Source organism: Fusarium subglutinans (assembly GCF_013396075.1).
Source record: "Fusarium subglutinans strain NRRL 66333 chromosome Unknown NRRL66333_c0000003, whole genome shotgun sequence".
Classification (NCBI taxonomy): Eukaryota; Fungi; Ascomycota; class Sordariomycetes; order Hypocreales; family Nectriaceae; genus Fusarium; species Fusarium subglutinans.
The window spans coordinates 415,472-435,791 of record NW_023502066.1 but is presented as its reverse complement, the minus strand read 5'-3'; the positions used below and the strand labels follow the sequence as shown (position 1 = coordinate 435,791).

Sequence of the window (20,320 nt, the reverse complement as noted above, 5' to 3'; positions counted from 1 at the left end):
GTGGCTTCCTCGTGAGGCACAGTCCGGTTCGTTGAGCGCGGCTGCGAAAGGAAAGATCGAGGGTGGGCTGGCGATGGAAAAATTTCAGATGAAGCTTGGGAAGGCTCCACACAATTTTTTTGGTCTTGGTCCTGGCGCGGAAAGTGTGATGCAGGTTCTTCGGCTGCCGGAGCTACTTTCCTCCGGTTTCTGCATCAGGTACGTACCCCTAGCCACTGACTCCTGGCCACTCACGTGTCGACGCTCGCGACAGGATGTCTGGGCAAGCTTGCGTCGCAGGCTGAGGTTTGTTAGGCGGCCAACTTAAACAATCCAGTTAATTCATCGCCTCGGCCACGAAGACGCCCTACATTCCTCAAGACCTCAAATACGCCAGAACAAGGCCGAACGAACTACCACGGACGAGAATCAAGATGGAGGGTCTTCTCTACAACGTCAACGGCGGGTGCGTATTGGCTTGAAGATGGAGCTTCATACGAGTGGTTCTGGAGACTAATCATATGGAACAGCTACGTCGAAGGAATTGTCCGAGGCTACCGCAACGGTCTTCTCACAGGCGCTGCCTACAACAACTTGACTCAATGCGAGACGATTGATGGTATGCGACGATGACTTCATCACCAACTTGATTGTACTAACAACCACAAGATCTCAAGCTTCAGCTCGGCCCTTCATATGGCGATTTTCTCGCTTCCCTACCACCTAACCCCTCTACGTCAGCTCTCGCAGCCAAGACCACCGACAAGCTCATCTCAGAGTTCCGGTATGTGCGTGCTCAAGCTGTCGGCTCCCTTGCTACCTTTATGGACTACGTCACCTACGGCTACATGATCGACAACGTCGCCCTTCTCATCACGGGAACCCTTCATGAGCGGGATACCCGCGAGCTTCTTGAGCGATGCCATCCTCTAGGATGGTTCGAGACTATGCCAGTTCTCTGCGTTGCTACAAACATCGAGGAACTTTACAACAGTGTGCTTATCGAGACCCCTCTTGCCCCATACTTCAAGGGCAGTCTTAGCCACCAGGATCTTGACGAGCTAAACATTGAGATTGTCCGAAACACCCTCTACAAGAACTACCTTGAGGACTTTTACAACTTTGTCAACACTCACCCTGAGATGGCTGGTACACCCACTGCTGAGGTCATGTCTGAGATTCTCGAGTTCGAGGCTGACCGCCGAGCCATCAATATCACACTCAACTCTTTCGGCACAGATCTTTCCAAGCAAGACCGTAACAAGCTCTACCCTACCTTTGGGAAGCTATACCCCGAAGGAACTCTTATGCTATCTCGAGCTGAGGACCCTGAGGGTGTCCGTCTGGCAGTTGATGGTGTCCATGACTACAAGACTTTCTTTGACGCCGTCTCAGTCGGTGGCGGTCCCTCGGGACCTGGAAACATGGGTGGTGGTGCTGGTGAGACTAAGACGCTGGAGGATATGTTTTACCAGAAGGAGATGGAGATTTCCAAGAACGCTTTCACCAGGCAGTTCACTCACGCCATCGTCTATGCTTGGGTGAAGCTCCGAGAACAGGTTAGTAAATCCAGCATGAGTGCCACTCATCAGACTAACAAGTCACAGGAAATCCGCAATATCACCTGGATTGCCGAATGCATAGCTCAGAACCAGAAAGAGCGCATCGGCAACTACATCAGCGTCTTTTAAATCGAATATGAGTATTGGCATCGTTTTCATTTTTAGCAGGATTTTGTGTAGTATAGCAGCAACTGAGCTCGTAATGGCACGGATTAGTTCCCAAACTGGCGCAAAGGACAGATAGGCAGATGCAAAAGGAGGCATCGTCGCTCCATCTTTCAGGTGGCTTGTATTGTACATAGAGAGAAACAAGTTATTCTACAAAATCATCTCAGCTCCCGCCTTATCTTTACAACGAGATCTGGTCCTTCCATGTCGCGGGCGTAAGACCCAGCTTCTCAACCATGTGAGTCCATCGCTCACTCCCCCTCTCCTTACGGTCCATGTACTTCATAAGCTTTTGTCGACGGTGCAGCAATAACCTCAAGTTTCGCTTGTTGTGCTTATCCTTGTATCCTCTGTTGATCTGCAGAGCCTGAGAAAGATTGTTGATCTTGGTTGTCAAGATGGCGATCTGAACCTCGGAGCTGCCTGTATCAGGACCGCTCCGGCCTGGCATTTCCACTGTATTGGGATGAATGGACTTTGGCTTGGGCTTTAGAACTAGGTCTGTGTTGTGCCGCCCGAATTCCTCTACGATTCGTCTCACGTTGGCGTGGAAGCGGTCCTTTGCGCTACTGTTGCTGAGCGATGTGATACGGCGCAAAGCCTCAATAGCCTTCTGGTGACGCTGCTCGTGTTGCCTCACCTTATCCACTCCGCTTTCGGGTTCCATCTGGGACTCAACCACGCCGATCATGGGCTTGGTAAGGGTATATGCGTGCTTGATAGCCTCACCAAGTTCAGAGTCGGTAAGGAAGTAGTTTCGTAGTTCCGGAGATGTCGGTAGCTCATGTGCTTCGGCGAGCGGATTTCCACTTCCATCCACAGGAACACGAGACGTAGCCTCTTGACCAGCCGACTCAAGAGACTCTATAAAGGGAGTTGTCTTTCCCTTGACAGGATCACCCCACGCCTCATCCCTCTCACGGGCGAGCTCCTCACGCCGTTGCACATTGGCAGCCTTTCGTTGCTGAACCTGAGCCCATCGGTAGGGATCCTGTTTCGCCTTGCGCTTCTTCTCACGCTGGGACAAGTTGGCCGTTTGGACGATGGGGAGGAAGTTCGGGGTAGCGGGCTTTGCGGCGGGTCGAAGGCAGACTGGACAATTAATTAGCATTGTAGAAGCTAATGGCTATAATAGATACATACGGTTCAATGTGCCAAAGCGCGGCAGCGCCGGTATTCTAGGGGGCATGATTGAAGCATCAACCTACTGCTTTGATACAGAGACTGATGGATTGTCGTCCAAAGCCCGCCCCAAATTTTCCTTAGCCCACCATAAGGTAGGTACCAATGCCGTACCGGAGCCCACTGAGTACCAAAACGGATTAGCCTTTCTATCACGTGGAGATACTGCAGCTCAGTCTCTTATCGCCCCATTAGCCCGTGTTTAGCCTAGCGCATCAGGGCTTCCACCACCCACATTCTGGTGGTCTCAAAATTCCGTCGCGAACTTATTGATTTGCGATTCTTTGCACGCAACACCACAATCCTCTTGGTCGTCACCTTTCAAGCCATCCTTCCTTTTCGTCACCCAAGACAAGTGAAGACAATCCGTCAAGATGGCTCCCTCCAACCTCCCCGCCCTGTTCAACGCTACCAGCCAGGATATTGAAACCCTCCTGGCTGCCCAGTGCCACCTCGGCTCCAAGAACCTCCAGGTTCATATGGAGAACTACCTCTGGAAGACCCGTGCCGATGGTGTCAACGTCATCAACGTAGGCAAGACCTGGTATGTTTGAATTGGGATTTCGGTGGAATTTGGGGCTTCAAGATTGTCTGTTTGAAGGGGGTAGCGCATTTTCGAACATGGAGAAAATGAAGCTATTCGGAGGAGGGGCAGAAAATCTTGAATCCAAAACACCAAGTATTTTCGCGCACAATCGCTAACAGCGCATCTCACAGGGAGAAGATCGTTCTGGCTGCCCGCATCATCGCTGCCGTCGACAACCCCGCCGATATCTGTGTCATCTCTGCCCGTCCCTACGGTCAGCGTGCCGTCCTCAAGTTCGCTGCCCACACTGGTGCCACCGCCATCGCTGGTCGCTTCACCCCCGGTTCCTTCACCAACTACATCACCCGATCTTTCAAGGAGCCCCGTCTGATCATCGTCACCGACCCCCGCACCGACGCCCAGGCCATCAAGGAGGCTTCCTACGTCAACATCCCCGTCATTGCCCTCGCCGACACTGACTCTCCCACCGAGTACGTTGACGTTGCCATCCCCACCAACAACAAGGGTCGCCACGCTATCGGTGCCGTCTGGTGGATGCTCGCCCGTGAGGTCCTCCGTCTCCGTGGTACCATCTACAACCGCGAGACCCCCTGGGACGTCATGGTCGATCTTTACTTCTGTATGTCTCCCTCCCAACTAACACCAGAAATATCTACTAACAACTTGCAGACCGTGACCCCGAGGCTGAGGCTGAGGAGAAGGTTGAGGAGGAGAAGGTCCCCGGCGCTGACGAGGAGGGTCCCGCTGCCATCGAGTCTGGCTTCCAGAACACCGCTGGTGGTGACTGGGAGACTCCCGCCGCTGGCTTCGCTGGTGCCACCGGTGCCGCTGCCCCCGGCTGGGATGGTGCTGCTGGTGAGGAGTGGGGTGCTGCCCCCGCTAACACCGAGTGGGCTGCTTCCGCCGAAGCCCCCAAGGACTCTCAGTGGTAGGGCACTGAAGGCCAGGAGGGTGATGGCCAGGGACAGCAAGAGCCTGCCATTGACTGGTAAAACAAGAATTCAAAAAAGAGGATACCAAAGCAAATTCAAAATTCAAAACAGAGATTGAATTTGAACACATTTGGAACGGTTTTACGACGAGAGAGAGAGAGCAGAAAAGCGTGTGGATGTGTGTTGTTTGTGGTTCAATCAAACTATTCGACAACGTTAACCTTTTCCTTCCCCCCTTTCGATAACACATTTCTTCTTGCTGACTATCTTACGAATTCACATCCGAGGGAATTGAGGTTTTCAACTCGGCGGTGCTAATGAGGGAAAGATACTCTCCTCTCGTTTTTTTTGGGATGGAGAGGGAAAGCCCTGCGCTGCTGAGGGGATGGACTTAATCGTTATCCCGCCTTGTTTCTATGGAATTTGTATTGATGCGAGAAAAGTCAAAATATGAGTCGTCTGACCTGGGTTTACCCATGATATGATTGAGTGCCGTAAATATGCTTGTGACGTCTTGTGCTTATTAGTATATCTTGTAGGGTGATGACGAGCAGTACTTGCATAAGGGTCATGAAGATACCTTGGTCAATCATCTTCGCGTAATTGATAGTATAAGACCTCACGAAACACGGGACCAATTCATCGTAAACATGGTATCAATTGTCAATCCTCACTACATCTACTCATCCTCATCCCTATGCTATATCAACAACTAACTCCCCTTATCCCCCACCTATCGTTAACACTAATCAAAGTGAATCCAAAAGTATCCGTTCTATTAACTGAGAAACCAAAAAAGGGAACATGACGCAACATGACGCTTGCGCAGTGCGGGTATGATCAAAAAGCCAGGATGAGAGAAACCCCATAGATGAATCGTGTGAAATACACAAAAAGAAAAGCTTGCCCAACTCCTTGCTTTGTGTCCCAGATGCTGTTGATTGTAATGATGATTATGATGTATGTCTCGGGAGAAAAGAGCAAACTCCTGGTGTGGTGGTATGTGAACGAGTTATGAGATGGGTATAATGTGAAGGCATGCTGGGTATGCTCTTCTTGTGGTGTTGAAACATAGGAAATGAAACGCCGTTCGGTGTCGGTGAGTCATAAATCGTTATTATCGTTCCCGTATGTGTATGAATTTTGAAAATGTGGTAGGTAAACCACAAGGTTGTAGGGTTCATTCGAGCATTTCGGAGTGACGTCGAATGTCCTCGTCGCTCAAGGCGCTCATCCAGAGACAGCGTTCAGTAATGCCTTCAATGGGCTGGAACTTGTATCGGGTGCTGGCCTCCAACAACCTAAGCAGTGTCTTGACAACAGAGGCCGCAATGCGACATCGTTCAAAGTTGATCAGAGGGGGCGTTGTAGGGGAGCCTGCCATTTCAGACGGTCGCTGAGCATTGTAAAGCAGATCGTGGGTATAAATACCGACGAAAGGAATACAGCCCTGGTCAGAGCCAACCTCCATCTCCGCCCGTAGGTTGTAGAAGTTGCGCATAGGAGTGACCAGCTTCTCAAGATCTTGTAGTGTCCTCAGGTCTTGAGGAGCAACATGCTGCCAGGTCTTGCTGAGTCTAGCGACTTCGTTACTCGACAGGGCGATGGTGAGCTGAGCAAGGGTAGCAAAGTTGCGGTAGCGGCGACAGTGAGTGGCGATATGAATGTACTTGGTAATGCATCGTACTCTCTCCTCCAGGCCTTGCGTCAAGACAATCTCAGAGATGGCCCATTTGACCATGATGTTAAAGCGAGCAATGACTACTTCAACACCATGGGCGTCAGAGTTACGAAGGAAATCAACCCACGAGCGAGAGTCGCTATGAGCAGCATCCTTCCAGTTCATGTCAATGAGTTCCTTCCAGTCAATCTCGTTCAGCGCGTCCTTTTCGATGAGCGTGAACTGTTGAGCGAGGATCTCCGAGTCGAAAGCCAGGATGAATGGCAAGTGAGCAGAATACTTGTTGCTCTCGTAGGAGTCCACCTTAGCAACTTGACGAAGTGCATCGGTTGATGATTGATCAGCTGTCTGAACGTACGCAGCTGTAGGTGTGGTCTCAGGAGTTGGAGGAAGAGGCTTCTGGCCCCAAACTTGATCCTCGTGTAGCTCAGGGACTGTGAAGCAGTGAGGCGGAGACATCTCCAGTGCTTGCACCAAAGTCATGGGAGGAGAAGGAGGCTTGCGGTTAGGGGGTGGAGCGGGCGAACCAAGAGGATGAGCAGGGAGCTTCACTCGAGGCAAAATACCATCACCATATTCAGAGTCCTCGTACTCGAGGGCATCCGCCGACATCTCGGATGAAAGATCGCTGTCATCGTCAAGGAATGATTGGTCCTCCTCCACTGAGGGGGCAGTGTCACCAGGCTTGATGCCTTCAATGCTCCGCGTCTTCTCAATGAAGTCGTAAGAAGCATGCTGTGAGTCGCCTTCGTCTTCAGTATACAAGACAGTCTTGTGTGGACGAGGCGTTGTCTCTTCATCTGAGCCCTCGAGGATGGACATGTTGGTCCAAGGGCGACCCTTTGCCGAGTCCCGGTCGAGAATGGGAACAGAAGAGTACGACTCGCGCGAAGAACCAGTCAAGAATGATCTCGCTTCGGTTGTAGGTCTCTCAGGCGAAAGGCTCTGCTCTTGTGGTTCAGTCAAAGGCTCTGGTTCGCTATCCTCAGGGTCCAGCATAAACGTCTCCCTGACCATCAGCTCTTGTTCATGGTGATTCTTCTTGCGGTCCGCCTCTGACTGCTCTGAAGCGATCATGACCTCGCCAATTGTCTGAGGCGGGGCTTGAAGGCTGACAGCGGATTTGTGTGACTTCTTCTCGGGTAGCTTTCCCTCAAGCTTGGCTAAAGCAGACTCGATTCCGCCATCATCGTCATCATCAGGAATCTGAGCCAGTTTCTGAGCCTCCTTTTCGAACGAGGGGCGCATAGCAGGCTTGGATGAGTGTGTGCTGAATAGTGAGAGCTCTCGCTTCGGTTTGTCCGCAAGTTGTCCAACAGAGAAGGCCTCGCTTCTAGGCTGCACGTACTCAATGGAGACTACTGAGCCTTGACCGAAAGATCCACGACCAAAAGACGCCATCCGAGGGCTCTGCATGAAAGAGCTTCGAATTGACTCTGAATATGTTGTCAAGGAGCCAACAGATTGGGATCTCCTCAGCGTAACAGGGTCCAGCTCTCCCACGTTTGTGGCAGCTCGCAAGTCTCCTCCAGGTCGTCGTCGAAGAATTCGCAGAGGCGGTGGCATAGGCTCCTCAGGCTCAGGTTCCGCGATCGATTGGGCAGAGACTGTTGTGGCATCGAAGCTCTGGACTGTGGATCGGCGAGCGAGGCCGTTTGTGAATGAGCTGCGACGGCGAAGGATCGAGTTCAAAGACCGATGAGTCCTGCCAGATTTGTTGCGACGGTGGTTCTGATACGACACAGGAGGGCGGTTGCGAGTGCTTCGGGCTGCTGTAGAGTATGAGACGCGGCTACCATCCTCTGACAGGGGTGCGCTAGTGACAGGGGCGAGGGTCTCGAAGTCAGGGACAAATGGTGGCAGAGGATCTTCGTCTAACGAAGGCCGGACAACGTGTTGGTTGAGGAGGTACGAGGAACGGCGAGGTGTGTTTCCACCATTGCCAGCAGGAGGTGTAGAGGGGGGAGTGGGATCGCCTCCCGTCAACTTGAAAGTATCTGCAAAGGCCTCGACAGAAGCATTGCTGTTAGGGATTCGGTGGAGGAGCGATGGGTCAAAAGGTGTCGTGTCATCCACAATGACAATGGATTTGCTGCCTGTGGTAATGGCCATATCGCTAACCGGTCGATGTCTATGCTCGTGTGTAATATGATCATAGCTGGTTGTATCCATATGAGCAGCTGAGTAGTGAAAGTCTCCAGTAGGAGTCAGGGATGGGTTAGGGGACATCGGTGGTGGTAATCCGCGACGATCAGCTTCAGCAGCAGCCTCATCTCGCACAGCCTTCTTGAAATCCTCTACAATCTCAGCACCGAGCAAGTCAATTCTGACAGTCGGGCGAGCTCCGCTAGGCCTATGGCGGCTTTGGGGTACGACAGCCGTTCCAGGGATGCGATTCGTTATCGCGCCACGAGGACCAATGTTACCAAGACTGACGAGACTCCCTTGAGTGGGAGACATGCCTTGCCCCCTAGTGCTCAAGGCTCTTCGAACGGTTCCCAGCAGCTTCTTCATACCGTGTCCAGACATCGCGCCAGCGGTTATCCTTTCCTTGACGAGGCTTCGACTTTCAGGGTGCAGGTTAGGCGAAGGTACCAAGCTGGTAGAGAACTCATCCGGTTCCACATCGACAAAAGCCTGGCCAGGAGGTAACAAATTTCCACGGACAAGACTTCCTCCATATGGGGCTGTCATCATGAACTCCTGATCCTTGAATGACAGTTTATCCGTGCTGTGCTCTCGCAGAGAATCGGTCAAACTGTTGTTGCGCTTGTGGGCAGCTTGAGGTCGTACACGCTTGCCAACGAGGGCACGAGGGGTCGTAGCTACTGGTCCAGTGTGATAAGCCGAGGTTGATACAGGATGAGCAGCCAGAGGGTTTGTCTGATGAGGCTGAGGCTGAGCAGGTTTAATCTTGCTAGGAAAAGAGCATGAAATGATGTCCATGCTAGTCATGCTAATTGGCGATGTCTGCTGTTCTGCTGAATCCCTTGCAGTTTGTCGTTCAGGGGTGCTAGGACGGTGCTCAACCACCACAGAATCTCCAACATGGCCAGCTCGAGAGATATCGGCGATGAAACTTGTTCGTTCAGCAGGACTCCTTCTGAGTGGTAGTAGACTTTCGATACGGGGTGTTTCGCCATCATCACGGTCCCAGAAAGATGGATCTAGGCTGGGATCGCGATGTCCAGCAATACCACCAGGCGTGATAGGAACGCTAGAATCGAGAGTGTCGTCGAAATTCGAGCCATCCCAGTACAGTGCGCAAACTCTTCGCCAACACTTCTTCAATTCTCCAAGAATCTTCAGCTGAACCTTTCGAGACCGGTTACATTGCGAAAGCTCATCCACAAAATCGTTGAGTAGTTCGCAGAACGTTTGTCGAAGGTTATAATCCACAACGAAGTCGTCCATAAAATAGTTGAGAATCCAATGTCGAAGGGCAACAAATGTACGAACACGTACAACCATGCCTGTCTCATCATCACGAGCCAAAGCCCAACGCAGCCTTGCAATAAGCATACGGAGAAGATCCACAGGCTCCAGAAACGCTCGGAAAGTGAGGAAGAAGTCTGAGATAAGTTCGTAATCGAGGAAACTGGGTGATGTGATTTCGGCAACGAGTCGCGGTGGTGTAGCAGCTATAACAGCACCAGTTGCTGCAGAATATTTTACTAATGTTCGGTCATCGCAGGCTGGCTTGAATGTGAGATCATCGAACATGGCGGGTTCGACTTTAGAATTCGACTGATAACTTGGACGAATGGTTCGAGAAGGTTGTGTAGTTGAAGGAGTCTGAGTCATGGCGGGTATATTTCGAGAAATTCGTAGCATCGGTACAGCCATCGAGCTCGGCCTCCTTGAAGACGTTATATCGGGATGCGAGCTATTTAGCACTCCCTGGGGTCGGCTCAGTAGCGAGGCGCTACTTGAGCGAAACTCCTCAGTGGGAGCATACGAGGATCCGCGAATCATTGGTGTGCCTCTTCCCGTGAACCGGGGAACTCCTATGCGCCACGAAGGGATGGTAATATCAAGAAGAGGATCAGAAGTCGAATCGAAATCTTCCATAGTCCGAGGTCGGTATTCCTCCAGTGGCTTCGAAATAACGATCTTGAAGGCCCCGGGTTCCGAATCTTTGGCAGCGGACACCTCGTGAACCGTGCTATCGGAAAGAGCGCGACGATGTTTCACGGGCCGGAGCGGATACTGAGAATTGTGATCGAAGTATGTTCGGGCACCTTCATAGGGTGAAGGTTCCGGTGTTGGCGTCCACTGACTAACGTGAAGTTCACTCGTCTCGTCTTGAAGCTGTTTATTAGAAATCGCATCCAAGCCTGCGGTACTGGGAGGTGTAATCGGAAAGACGAATTGAGGCTGAGGAGTTCGCTGGTACGCAGGGCGAACGGTCGGCCTGGAGAATGAGAGTCAGTCGTTTGTGGAACGCAGATGTCAAAAAATACGAGCAAGCGTCGTGTTCCGTGCCAGCCACGTTGCTATCCCCAAGGCGACGGGTAGAAGGGATCACAATAAGAGCTCAGCTAAGACATCTCCCCACAAAGCGCAAGCAAAGACCGCAGAGTGAAGGGAGAGCGGGGATGTGGCTGGTAGTGACATTTTCCCAAGGGATATGACAGATGAGGCACTAAAGGGAAACACGCGATATATCAACCCTTGACTTACCTCAAATATATGCGACCATTGTTCCCGACGTTGGCGACAGTGAATTGACGTCCTTCACGACCTGCCGATCCACCGTCTGGAGCTATCTCCCATCGAGACAGACTGCCCTGGTTATCTAGGCTGGAATCCGAGTCCTTGAGACTTCGAGTTGTGGGTTTCTTCTGGTGTATTCTTCGTTCAGAGAGAGGAACCAATGGTTTTGCAACGATAGTCGTGGGCATGCGCGCGGTGTTGGTGGACCTAACAGAAGGCCACTTACTGGGTGTCGAGAAGCCAGGGCTGGTGTTTTCCTTTTTCTTGAGTGCTGCTACGGCAGCAGTCACGTTGGGGGCTGCGACAGCGATAGCGCCTGAGCCGGAACGAGACCTTGGCCGGACCTTTGATTTGGTTGACAACGGATCCTTGACAGCAGTTGCAGCTGGAGGAGGTGATGGTATAGGGACTGGGACTGGGGGCACAGCGCTGAGACCAGAGGCTGGTGGCAGCGGGTCCGCGGGCGTCGAAGACTCCAGGGCCTCCATGGCACGGCAAGGCCGCTCGCAGGCGCGTTGCCTGTCGTCACGTCAGGAGAGGGCAGAGCTGACGGTGCTCAAAGCGATAGAGGAGCTGGCAATCGAGGCATTGGGTTAGCAGCGATCGTTTCAGAGGTTGAGCAAGTCGGCGCGCATATCGTGGGTTTATACTGGGCACGCGTGGTGGAGAGTAAGATCGGGACGACGAGATGGAGATGAATGGGGAAAGGAAAAGAGAGGATAGAGGGAACGCGGCGAGTCCGAACTGGAGAAGTGATTGATATGAAGAAAGTTAGAATTAGTTGGCTTGTGCCCATCCCACCATCAACAACATTAGATTGCCATGTTATGCTAGTCCAGTCCAAGTGTGCGTATGTGCGTGCGTGCGTGCTGTGCACTGTAAATTAATTACCAGTAACCAGACCAACCTGAGGCCTGGCGAGACAGACAAGCATGAAATACCTTGTCGAGTTTCCAACATAGACAACCTTGAAAAGGGTGGATCTGATGTCATAAAGTAACAAGAAAACCAAACTTACATGATAAAGCCATAAAGTAGAGGAGATCAAGACTCGATGCTAAGGAACAATTGTCGTTGTTGTCGTTGCCATTCGAGTACCGGACAATTTTTCAATGATCGTCGGAGCGAGACAGTTCAGCTCAAGCAGAGACAGAGGGGTTGTCGCGGCTGTATGTAAAGAGAGAGAGAGGATCGAAATAAGACGTGTAACTTTGGTTAGGTAGTGAATAACGGGCACACGATACAGTACAACAACAATAGACCCTGGTCAAAGCCCTTTTGTTTCTCTCACACACTCGTTCAAAAAAGCAAAGAGAAGGGGAAGGGAAAGAAGAAAAGAGACCTTTTTTCTCAAGAGACAATTGGGGGAACCTCTCTCAGAGGCCAGACAAGAAGAGGGCGAACGGGAGATGGGCCTTGAATGGCGCGGGCTGGACCTGGACTTGGGTTGGCACATGGGATGGGATAGAGGGTGTGGGGCTGTATTAGTCCAGCACTTAAGAATAGCAGTGATTGATTCAGGTCATCTTGTAGCTGTACTCCAAATATTGGTGAGGGCGCAGTTGAGCTGAAGGTAGAGATACCTTCAACCGCTGTATTCCTCTCTGAGCCGAACCCAGCGGAAGGGTTGCTGGTGGGTTAGTCCAGCTCTCTCCCGTCTTTCAAAGTCAAGTTGACAAGTCTGATTGGCGATTCCAGCTTCAGCTAAACTTGACACGAACGGTTTGCCTCAAGCTAAACAGAAGCAGGGAGCCATGAACAGCAATTCGTATCTCTCTCTCTCTCTCTGTGTGTGTGTGTGTGTGTCTCTCTTGTCAAGTAACTCATTCATAACAATCACAAGATGAGGTCTTACTGTACTCGAGTAAAAAAGCAAAGAGCAGGGTATGTCCATGCCGTTGGTTACCACGCTTGGTCTTCACAAGCCTCAATCGGCACACAAAAGTATCAAGTACCCGCTGTTCATCCCTCAACGGTTCAACAGCTCGGCCCGCGTCGCATACAAAAGATCCCCTGCAAACCCCAGCCATTTCCATATTGCAAGGTACTCTGTACCTGCACCTCTGCCATGCTTTCACGTTGCACCAGAAAAGCCGCCAAAAGTACCTGCTACCTACCGCGGGCACACTCGAGTCAATCAATATTCGTACATACATATTTTTCGGCGGAGCTAAGGTGGGAGTTGTAGAGTTAATGCCCAGTTTTGTCGATCAGAGGGGAAATCTTGGGTATCAATTCTGATAGAGTTGTTTTTTTCCGCAAATCTGATCGGAACGTTCCATGAGGGGATTTTCTTGAGGCGTTGGTTGAAGGGACGGGACTGTACGATAATTGCTGCACTGTGACTACTACAGGCGGGGGTTGAGAGCGAAATCGTTCCAGAAAGAGAATCCCATGACCGAGGATGCAGCGCAGCTAATGCATCATGCATGAGCCCATCACGTTTTCTGCTCTTGGCGTTAGTATCCGTGTTATTGTTTTTTTGCTTATCACAATCAATCACTATTCTTCTCCTCTGTTCTCCTCCATCTTGAAACTGACAACATTTGAGCATCAGTCCATTCCTCTCGCGCGCGATCTGATCCTCCCTACACGTGCCATGCCGTGCATCCATGACAAGGCATGAGATCCTGGGAAATCAGACCAAGCCAAAAAGCCTAGGCCGAACTTTAAGCTCTGATTCGACACCAACTGCTTGGGTGCCCGGGGAAGCATCCGTGGGTCTTTTCCTGTCTCGGTACCTCTAGTCCAGGTTCAGGTCTCGGTCTCGGTCTAGGGTCTAGGGTACAGTACAGAATTCCAACGAGGTCGAGGTCGAGGTCGACTTTGGGATGTAGAGACTCAGATTGTCTTGGAGTTGATGTGATTGATTGATTCTGCAGCCTTATCAAGGTCTCACTCAACTTCTCACGCAACCTTTGTCTTACTTGAAGGACCCGCATCTCGGTAGAAGGTGCATGCTGTGGACTGTTTCCGTAATATGCAGTGCTACTAGTTCGCCGAATAAAACAAATCGCCGATGCTATTTACAGTACTGACATTTCACAATACAACATCCACACGTCAAAGGGCCATCCGTCACGATATCATTTTGAGCATCAACATCAGTGATAAATACACGCCAGTTCAAGGAATCCATATACCTGCATACCTACTCACTAACTAGCACAAAGAGCCTCCAATGACCACTCTTGACTCGGCAAACATGCGGTGTACCCGTCCTCTCAACCACTAAATCTCCATCCCCACGAGTCAGTCAAAACCTCAATATCCAACCATCTGTCTTGCCGCGGGGTTCCCATCCAACACCACGCATACAATTCTCTCTTTCAGCACCTATCGACACATTCTTTCTCGCCTCCGCTGCCCCGGCCGAGTCAAGATCTGGAAAGTAGTTCGTAAGTACGTATACTGTAGTTTTAAGGCCCGCGCCGGTTCCGATGAACCGCTCCGCCCAAACCCAGCCGCATTTTCTTGTTTAGAACTGGTTCATGCTGCTTCTAAGGAATGCGGCATAGTTATCGCTACTTGGCGAGTGGGCTAGTATCCATTCTCGCGTGCGTGCTTCAAGGTTCCCATGTTCACGTATTGCCTTTCAATGATCATCAGCCGCTTGAAGCGATGGCCATGTGATCGGCCATGTAACATCGCCAACAAGCTACCCTATCATCGGGGAGCGAGCAAACATCGGACTTTGAGGAAGGGTATCAAAATAAACTCGGCAAAAGATATCCTAAAATTATCCTAAACTTCCGTTATGTTACCTAGGTCTTTTTGTCATTTAGGATGCGTTGACTAAACTCATCAAATCTTTATCATAATTAGGTAGCCAATCTGTGCAAAGAGCTTTGAAGTCTAGTCTAATCTTGTTGGCTCTTCATACCACTACCGAAGGCTCTGAATCCTTTTCACCACCGAGTTCGAAAATTTATCGACAAAGAGATCACTGTCTTCACTCATCTCAGCCTCCGCGATGAATTCCATGATTGGTTTGATGCCAACACCAACATGCTCCCCTCCAGCATGCTCATAAATACGAGCTAGGGCCTGGTCGGCGCTTCCAGCCGCCACGCCGCCTGATGATTGCAGGACGGTTTTCAGCTCACGGAGGCTCGATACTGTAGGCACGTATATATCCCGCGAGAAATCCTTAGCTAACTCGAGCTCCTCGAGAACACTGAGTTTAGAAGTCGTTGCGAAAATGAGAAGCCGGTGTCCCTGCGTTACTTGTTAGCAAGAGAACTCGCTCGTGCTGCAATGTTGATAAAATGCTTACCTGAACCGCATCTTTGGCGACCAAAGCAGATATTGTGTTGGCTATTGTCGCTGAGAATCGAGGTCCAATAGGGTTCCATCCAATCAGTTTTTCAATGCTGTCCAAGATCAGCAGACTGACGGCCGATTTCTGAGCATCATTGAAGGTCTTCGTAATGAACTCCGACTTGGCTATGTCGTCGCGATACTCGACAAGTTTGTGAGGCGTGATGATCCTGATAAAGGGGATATCTGAAAGCTTCGCAATATGTGCAGCTAGGGCAGTCTTGCCGCTTCCCTGGGCACCATGAAAAATAATCGAAGATTTATGGTGTTTAGGATGCCCCTGGACCATGTGCGACACACCCAGTACATCGTTCAATATGTTTTGAATGTCGGGCGAATAATGGATAATTTCGGAATGAAGAACCGCCTCCAAGTCCGTATCAGAGGCGCCGTATGCTGGCCGGACCTCACTGAGAGCCAATAAAAAGTCACTCCACTTGACCTTCATGTGCTCAATATCCTTTGTAACAGTAATCTGGTTGGCATCAGTGTGGCGAGAGAATGCACTGGCTGCTGCTGCCTTGACCAGACCAGCAATTTCAGCACCGGAGTAGTTCTTGGTAAGGCGAGCAAGCTCAGCCAAGTCGACGTCGTGGTCCAAGATGTCGTTCTTGACAAATTTGGAAGTGTGAATCTTGATGATACCAAATCGACCCTCTTCATCAGGAAGAGAGATCTCCAGCTGAACCTCTAGACGTCCAGGTCGAAGTAGAGCCTCATCGATCATATCCTTTCGATTGGTCATGCCGATCAAAAGGATATTGTTGAGTTTGTCCACACCATCGAGTTTGGCAAGGAGCTGGTTGACCACAGTATCACCAACGCCGGTGCCGCCCCCCGATCCGGAGCCTCGCTGCTTACAAACAGCATCAAGCTCGTCAAAGATAATGATGTGAAGACCACTCTCGTCTCCCTTTTGCTTGTACTCCTTCTCTGCGTCTGCGAACAACTTTCTGATGTTCTCCTCGGACTGACCCACAAACTTGTTCAGTACTTCGGGACCATTGACGATCTTAGGTTCGTGAGCGTTGAGAGTTTTGCCCAATTGTCGGGCAATCAGGGTTTTACCCGTTCCTGGGGGACCATAAAGTAGTAGTCCCTTGACGTGATCAATGCCCATCTTGGCGACAATACCAGGAGGGAAAATACGAGACGCAAACACACGGCGGAAAATGGTGGAAATCTGAGTGTCCAAACCACCAATTCCAAGATCATCAAACTTGAAACTGGGAGCGAAGATGGCGCTGGCGTTGGGCTTGTTCACCGAAGGCTTGAGTTTGAAGCCATCTCCTGTTTTGGCGTGGAAGAACACCTTGCTCTGAGGAATCAGGATACCTCTGGCATTAGGGTCCTGGTTCTTCTGTTCCGCTTCTGAAGACGTATCCAGACCCGTGAGAACCACGGACTCAACAATGACCAGAAGAGGAATGTTGCGATGGTCCATGAGCATGCGCTGCCCAGGAGCAAGCACTTGGTTCTGGTACGAGTCTATAAAGAGCTTGGAGAGCTCATCCTCATCGTAGGGAACGTCTGTCTTCTTGCTTTGGGTTCTGAAAGTGATCGAAAGTTCGACAGTGCCAAGGTACGCATCGGATCGAGCGCTGAATGGATTATAGATCTCGCCGATGAATTCGTCCCTCATGGTGATGCCGGCCCATGTTCGCTGGGCGTCGGTGAGACTGATACCGCCTCTCGGGAAGCCTGGAATAGGTGTGGCAGTGACGACGTATTCGCCAACAGGTTGACCGCCGCGGATGAGGATGTGATGGTCAGAGCCATCTCGATTGGGAGGGAAGTCTTCAGGAGAAACGGCGCATCTTCCTAGTCATTAGCTTTGTCGGAGGTTGTTACTGTTGCAAAGTGCGGGCTTACTTGTTGTTGTAAACGAATCTGGTACGAAGAGTCTTGTCTTCGATTGTCTCGACGTGTAGTCGCGCTGCCCGAGGCGGAGGCCCCTGCTGCCCTGGGTGAGGGCGAAAGGGACGATTCATAATGGTAGGAGGACGAAGTGGTGATAGTGATGTTGAAAGATGGAAAGGACAAGTTAGGATACGCAAGGTGTTGTTGCAATCCTAAAACGCACTCGATGCAGGGGAAGCTACCCACCTTTTAAGTAAGTCGAGTCCCCCTAAGGACAGTTTTAGGTGGCGATCCTAGCCTGGCCAGCTCAATGGCGGGGTCCTAGGTGCCTGTGACACAGCCGTCACGGCGGGTGACGACACGGCCCCCACTAATGAAAGTTCCCTAAAGTTTCCTAAACTTGGGGAAGGGTCCTCGGTCTAAACTTAACTAACTTAGACCTTGACTTCCATTCTCCTAACATCATCAAAATGCCACTGTAAGTACTGATTGTTCAAGTGCCCATTTGCCACGGAAGCTAACCCTTTATAGCCACTTACTAGGGAAGAAGTCGTGGAACGTTTACAATGCCGACAACATCGCCCGTGTTCGTCGCGACGAAGCCGCCGCAAAAGCCGCCGAAGAAGCTGAGGAGCAGCGCATGCAAGAGATAGATGCACAACGGCGCTTAGCTATTCTTCGAGGCGAAGTACCACCGCCGATTGAAGACGATGAACCACCGAAAGATGAGGAGCCTCCCGTTCGTGATCGCGATGCGTCGCAAAGGATGAGCACGCGACGAAAACGAAAACAGCCAGGCGAGGATGATACCGACTTTGAGATGCGAATCGCTAGAGAAAATGAAAACTCGGCACTTGTAAGAATAGAGCCTGAGAAGAAGAGCACAAGCTCTGCGCCCCTTGTGGATCACAATGGACATATTGATCTTCTGGGTGATGAGAAGTCCAGAGCTCACGCCGAGAAGAATGAAGAGGCTGAAAAGGAAGCCAAGAAGAAAAAGCAGAGCTACGAGGATCAGTACACAATGCGCTTCTCGAATGCTACAGGAAAAGATGGCGCTCTTAAACCTTGGTACTCTCAATCTGATGCTGCAGCCCCTGATGCCTCGTCAAAAGATGTATGGGGAAACCAGGATCCGAATCGCAAAGAACGAGATGCCAAGCGCATAGCATCTAACGACCCTCTCGCTATGATGAAAAAGGGAGCTTCCAAAGTTCGAGAGATCAAACAGGAGAGGAAGCGTTTCCAAGAAGAAAGAGAAGAAGAGCTGAAGCAGATGCGTCGTGATGAACGCCATCGTGAGAAACGGCGTAGAAGGCATCATGAAAGGGACAGGAGTAGAGAGCGACATAGGAGTCGCGATCGTGACGAGGAAAGGTCTCCCAATCGACATGAACGGAGACACAGATCAAAAGAAGGAAGACATGGCGATAGTGGCCATTCTGACTCACGAATTCGAAGGCATGAGCGTCACGATAGAGATGGGTCAAGGCAGGAGAGAAGACACTACGAGGGGAGTGAAGATCGAAAAGAGAGGCCACGGAGAGACGATGAGTTTCAAAAAAGAGACTGGCGATCCTTAGAAGGGGTTGGTCATGAACGACGACGACACCATTCCAAAAACTGATAGCTTAGCATATGATACCCATTCAATGACTTTCACGATTTGTACCCTTTGATATCTCATACTCAATCTGACTGCCTGTTAGCTAGGAGGATACAAATTCTCCTCTGTATCCATATGACGGACGCTATGAGTCTTGCCTGACATCGTGACTACGGCCGTGACGCCATGTTTATGATGATGACTTGTTGTCAATGGTTAGTTGGGGCTCCTGAGGTTGTGAGATCATTTGGTGAAAGGTTTATCTGAATGAAAGGCAATGATGCAAGGACGTCTACATAGTACTTTGGTAAAGAACACATCACGGCTCCCAACACATCAGGGTGCTCACTGATGTCTATCTTGATGCTTTAGTTGAGAACTCAGAAGACAAGGTTCGTTGAGCTCACATGATGCTAGAAAGATGCCATGATTCTGTAATGTGTACACATCCATTAGGCAGCATCTTTATTTCTGGCGAGGGGGTATATTACGTCAAAATACTAAAAAGTCAAACTAAGAAGCTCGTCCAAACACGTCGCCTACTCATTGGTTCCCTCTACCCACGGTAGCCTGATCTCAACAGGTTGCATGTGAGCCTCAACCATCTCAGGCACCTTCTTCGTCTCCAACCCCTTCAACGCCTCCCTGATCCTCACATACGTCTCCTCACTCAAACCCTCCTTACGGTCACAGTAGATATCAACACCCTCCTTCGTAAACACAGTAGGGGCAAACCACGTAACCGCCCATCTCTCCTTGACGCCCTCTGAAGTGACGGCCTCGCCCCAGCCCAGCAGCTCCCAGTGCGAGTTGACAAAGACGAGCCATCCTTTGCCTCGCCAATCCCATCCGATAGACGAAGCTTGTGTGTCTGTGCCCTGGACCGTCTTGAGCGTTCCGTCCTTGGACAGCGGCTCGTACTCGACGAGGTCGTCGAGACGGGGTCGGCCATCTGCGGTTCCGGGGAGGAGCTTGTATGTGATGCGGACATTGCGGGCATCGCGCCACATGCTCAGCGTCGAGTGCGTGACGCTCCATGTTGTGGTGAGCCAGTCGAGAGTGGGAGGGTCCACGGGAGGTGAGTTCTTGGTAGATGGGGCATATTTGGTTGGGGGGTTGAGCTTGATGGGCTTTGGATCGGCCATGATGATGATGATGTTGTTGTGTAGTAGTGAAGATTCAATGACGTGATAAAAAGAAGCAACAAAAAATGTTAGTTTAGATGGGATGAAACTAGGTAGGTAGCTAAGGATGGGTATATTAGACTAGGTACTTTTGTGAGAAGAACAGATGGATTGACATTGGAAAAAAATTGCAATTGCAAGGTTGCTTGATAATGAGAAGGCCTGCTTGGTACCTAATTTCTTCACAGGCAAGAAATGAAACACGCCAGGCTTCGGGTGGCCGCAGATCTGTTACACAAGCACTACCTTAGGGAAAAGCCATCTTCATTCGTCGACTTTCGCTAAATCTTCCGACTGCATAACTTATCCTAGCCTATTTGTTTCTAATTAAGTCTCGTCAGGGCCCTGTGATCATCAGTCTGATGTCACTGATATTCCATTTCTCTCTCAAACATTGGCTGTTATACTGTCCTCCTTCAGGGCATGAAAACTATTGCGCCATAATCGGGTACATCTGTATGTATCAGCAATTTGTTTTGGTCTGTAAGACAGGGAGCCACGAATTATGCCATGATCATAATTTTGTTCTTACATTCTCTAGGTAATCCTTGTTGGTTCTACGTATATGCCGACGGATGCCCTG

The 20,320-nt window shown here is 50.6% G+C and overlaps 7 protein-coding genes across 7 annotated transcripts; 3 read left to right on the top strand and 4 right to left on the bottom strand.

The window, feature by feature from the left end:
• Positions 1–413: 413 nt before the first annotated feature.
• Positions 414–1,670, top strand: FSUBG_739 (vacuolar ATP synthase subunit d; the record flags this gene model as incomplete). Its single annotated transcript, XM_036685689.1, has 4 exons — positions 414–445; positions 510–598; positions 649–1,538; positions 1,587–1,670. 4 exons carry the CDS (start codon positions 414–416, stop codon positions 1,668–1,670), a joined length of 1,095 nt encoding a protein of 364 aa, XP_036543755.1.
• Positions 1,671–1,890: 220 nt separating this feature from the next.
• On the bottom strand, positions 1,891–2,898 carry FSUBG_738 (ribosomal S15 precursor (mitochondrial); the record flags this gene model as incomplete). Its single annotated transcript, XM_036685679.1, has 2 exons — positions 1,891–2,801; positions 2,853–2,898. 2 exons carry the CDS (start codon positions 2,896–2,898, stop codon positions 1,891–1,893), a joined length of 957 nt encoding a protein of 318 aa, XP_036543754.1.
• A 367-nt stretch (positions 2,899–3,265) lies between these two features.
• FSUBG_737 (40s ribosomal s0) lies at positions 3,266–4,370 on the top strand (the record flags this gene model as incomplete). Its single annotated transcript, XM_036685668.1, has 3 exons — positions 3,266–3,435; positions 3,597–4,057; positions 4,108–4,370. The coding sequence occupies 3 exons, from the start codon at positions 3,266–3,268 to the stop codon at positions 4,368–4,370; spliced, it is 894 nt and encodes a 297-aa protein (XP_036543753.1).
• Positions 4,371–5,550: 1,180 nt separating this feature from the next.
• On the bottom strand, positions 5,551–11,255 carry FSUBG_736 (LTE1 GDP GTP exchange factor; the record flags this gene model as incomplete). Its single annotated transcript, XM_036685657.1, has 2 exons — positions 5,551–10,465; positions 10,735–11,255. The coding sequence occupies 2 exons, from the start codon at positions 11,253–11,255 to the stop codon at positions 5,551–5,553; spliced, it is 5,436 nt and encodes a 1,811-aa protein (XP_036543752.1).
• Positions 11,256–14,652: 3,397 nt separating this feature from the next.
• Positions 14,653–17,078, bottom strand: FSUBG_735 (vesicle-fusing ATPase; the record flags this gene model as incomplete). Its single annotated transcript, XM_036685646.1, has 3 exons — positions 14,653–14,985; positions 15,044–16,904; positions 16,960–17,078. The coding sequence occupies 3 exons, from the start codon at positions 17,076–17,078 to the stop codon at positions 14,653–14,655; spliced, it is 2,313 nt and encodes a 770-aa protein (XP_036543751.1).
• Positions 17,079–17,417: 339 nt separating this feature from the next.
• On the top strand, positions 17,418–18,530 carry FSUBG_734 (uncharacterized protein; the record flags this gene model as incomplete). The annotated part of the gene is made up of 3 exons (XM_036685635.1): positions 17,418–17,425; positions 17,479–18,245; positions 18,301–18,530. The coding sequence occupies 3 exons, from the start codon at positions 17,418–17,420 to the stop codon at positions 18,528–18,530; spliced, it is 1,005 nt and encodes a 334-aa protein (XP_036543750.1).
• Positions 18,531–19,092: 562 nt separating this feature from the next.
• On the bottom strand, positions 19,093–19,698 carry FSUBG_733 (histidinolphosphatase; the record flags this gene model as incomplete). The annotated part of the gene is made up of 1 exon (XM_036685624.1): positions 19,093–19,698. The coding sequence occupies one exon, from the start codon at positions 19,696–19,698 to the stop codon at positions 19,093–19,095; it is 606 nt and encodes a 201-aa protein (XP_036543749.1).
• Positions 19,699–20,320: the final 622 nt, after the last annotated feature.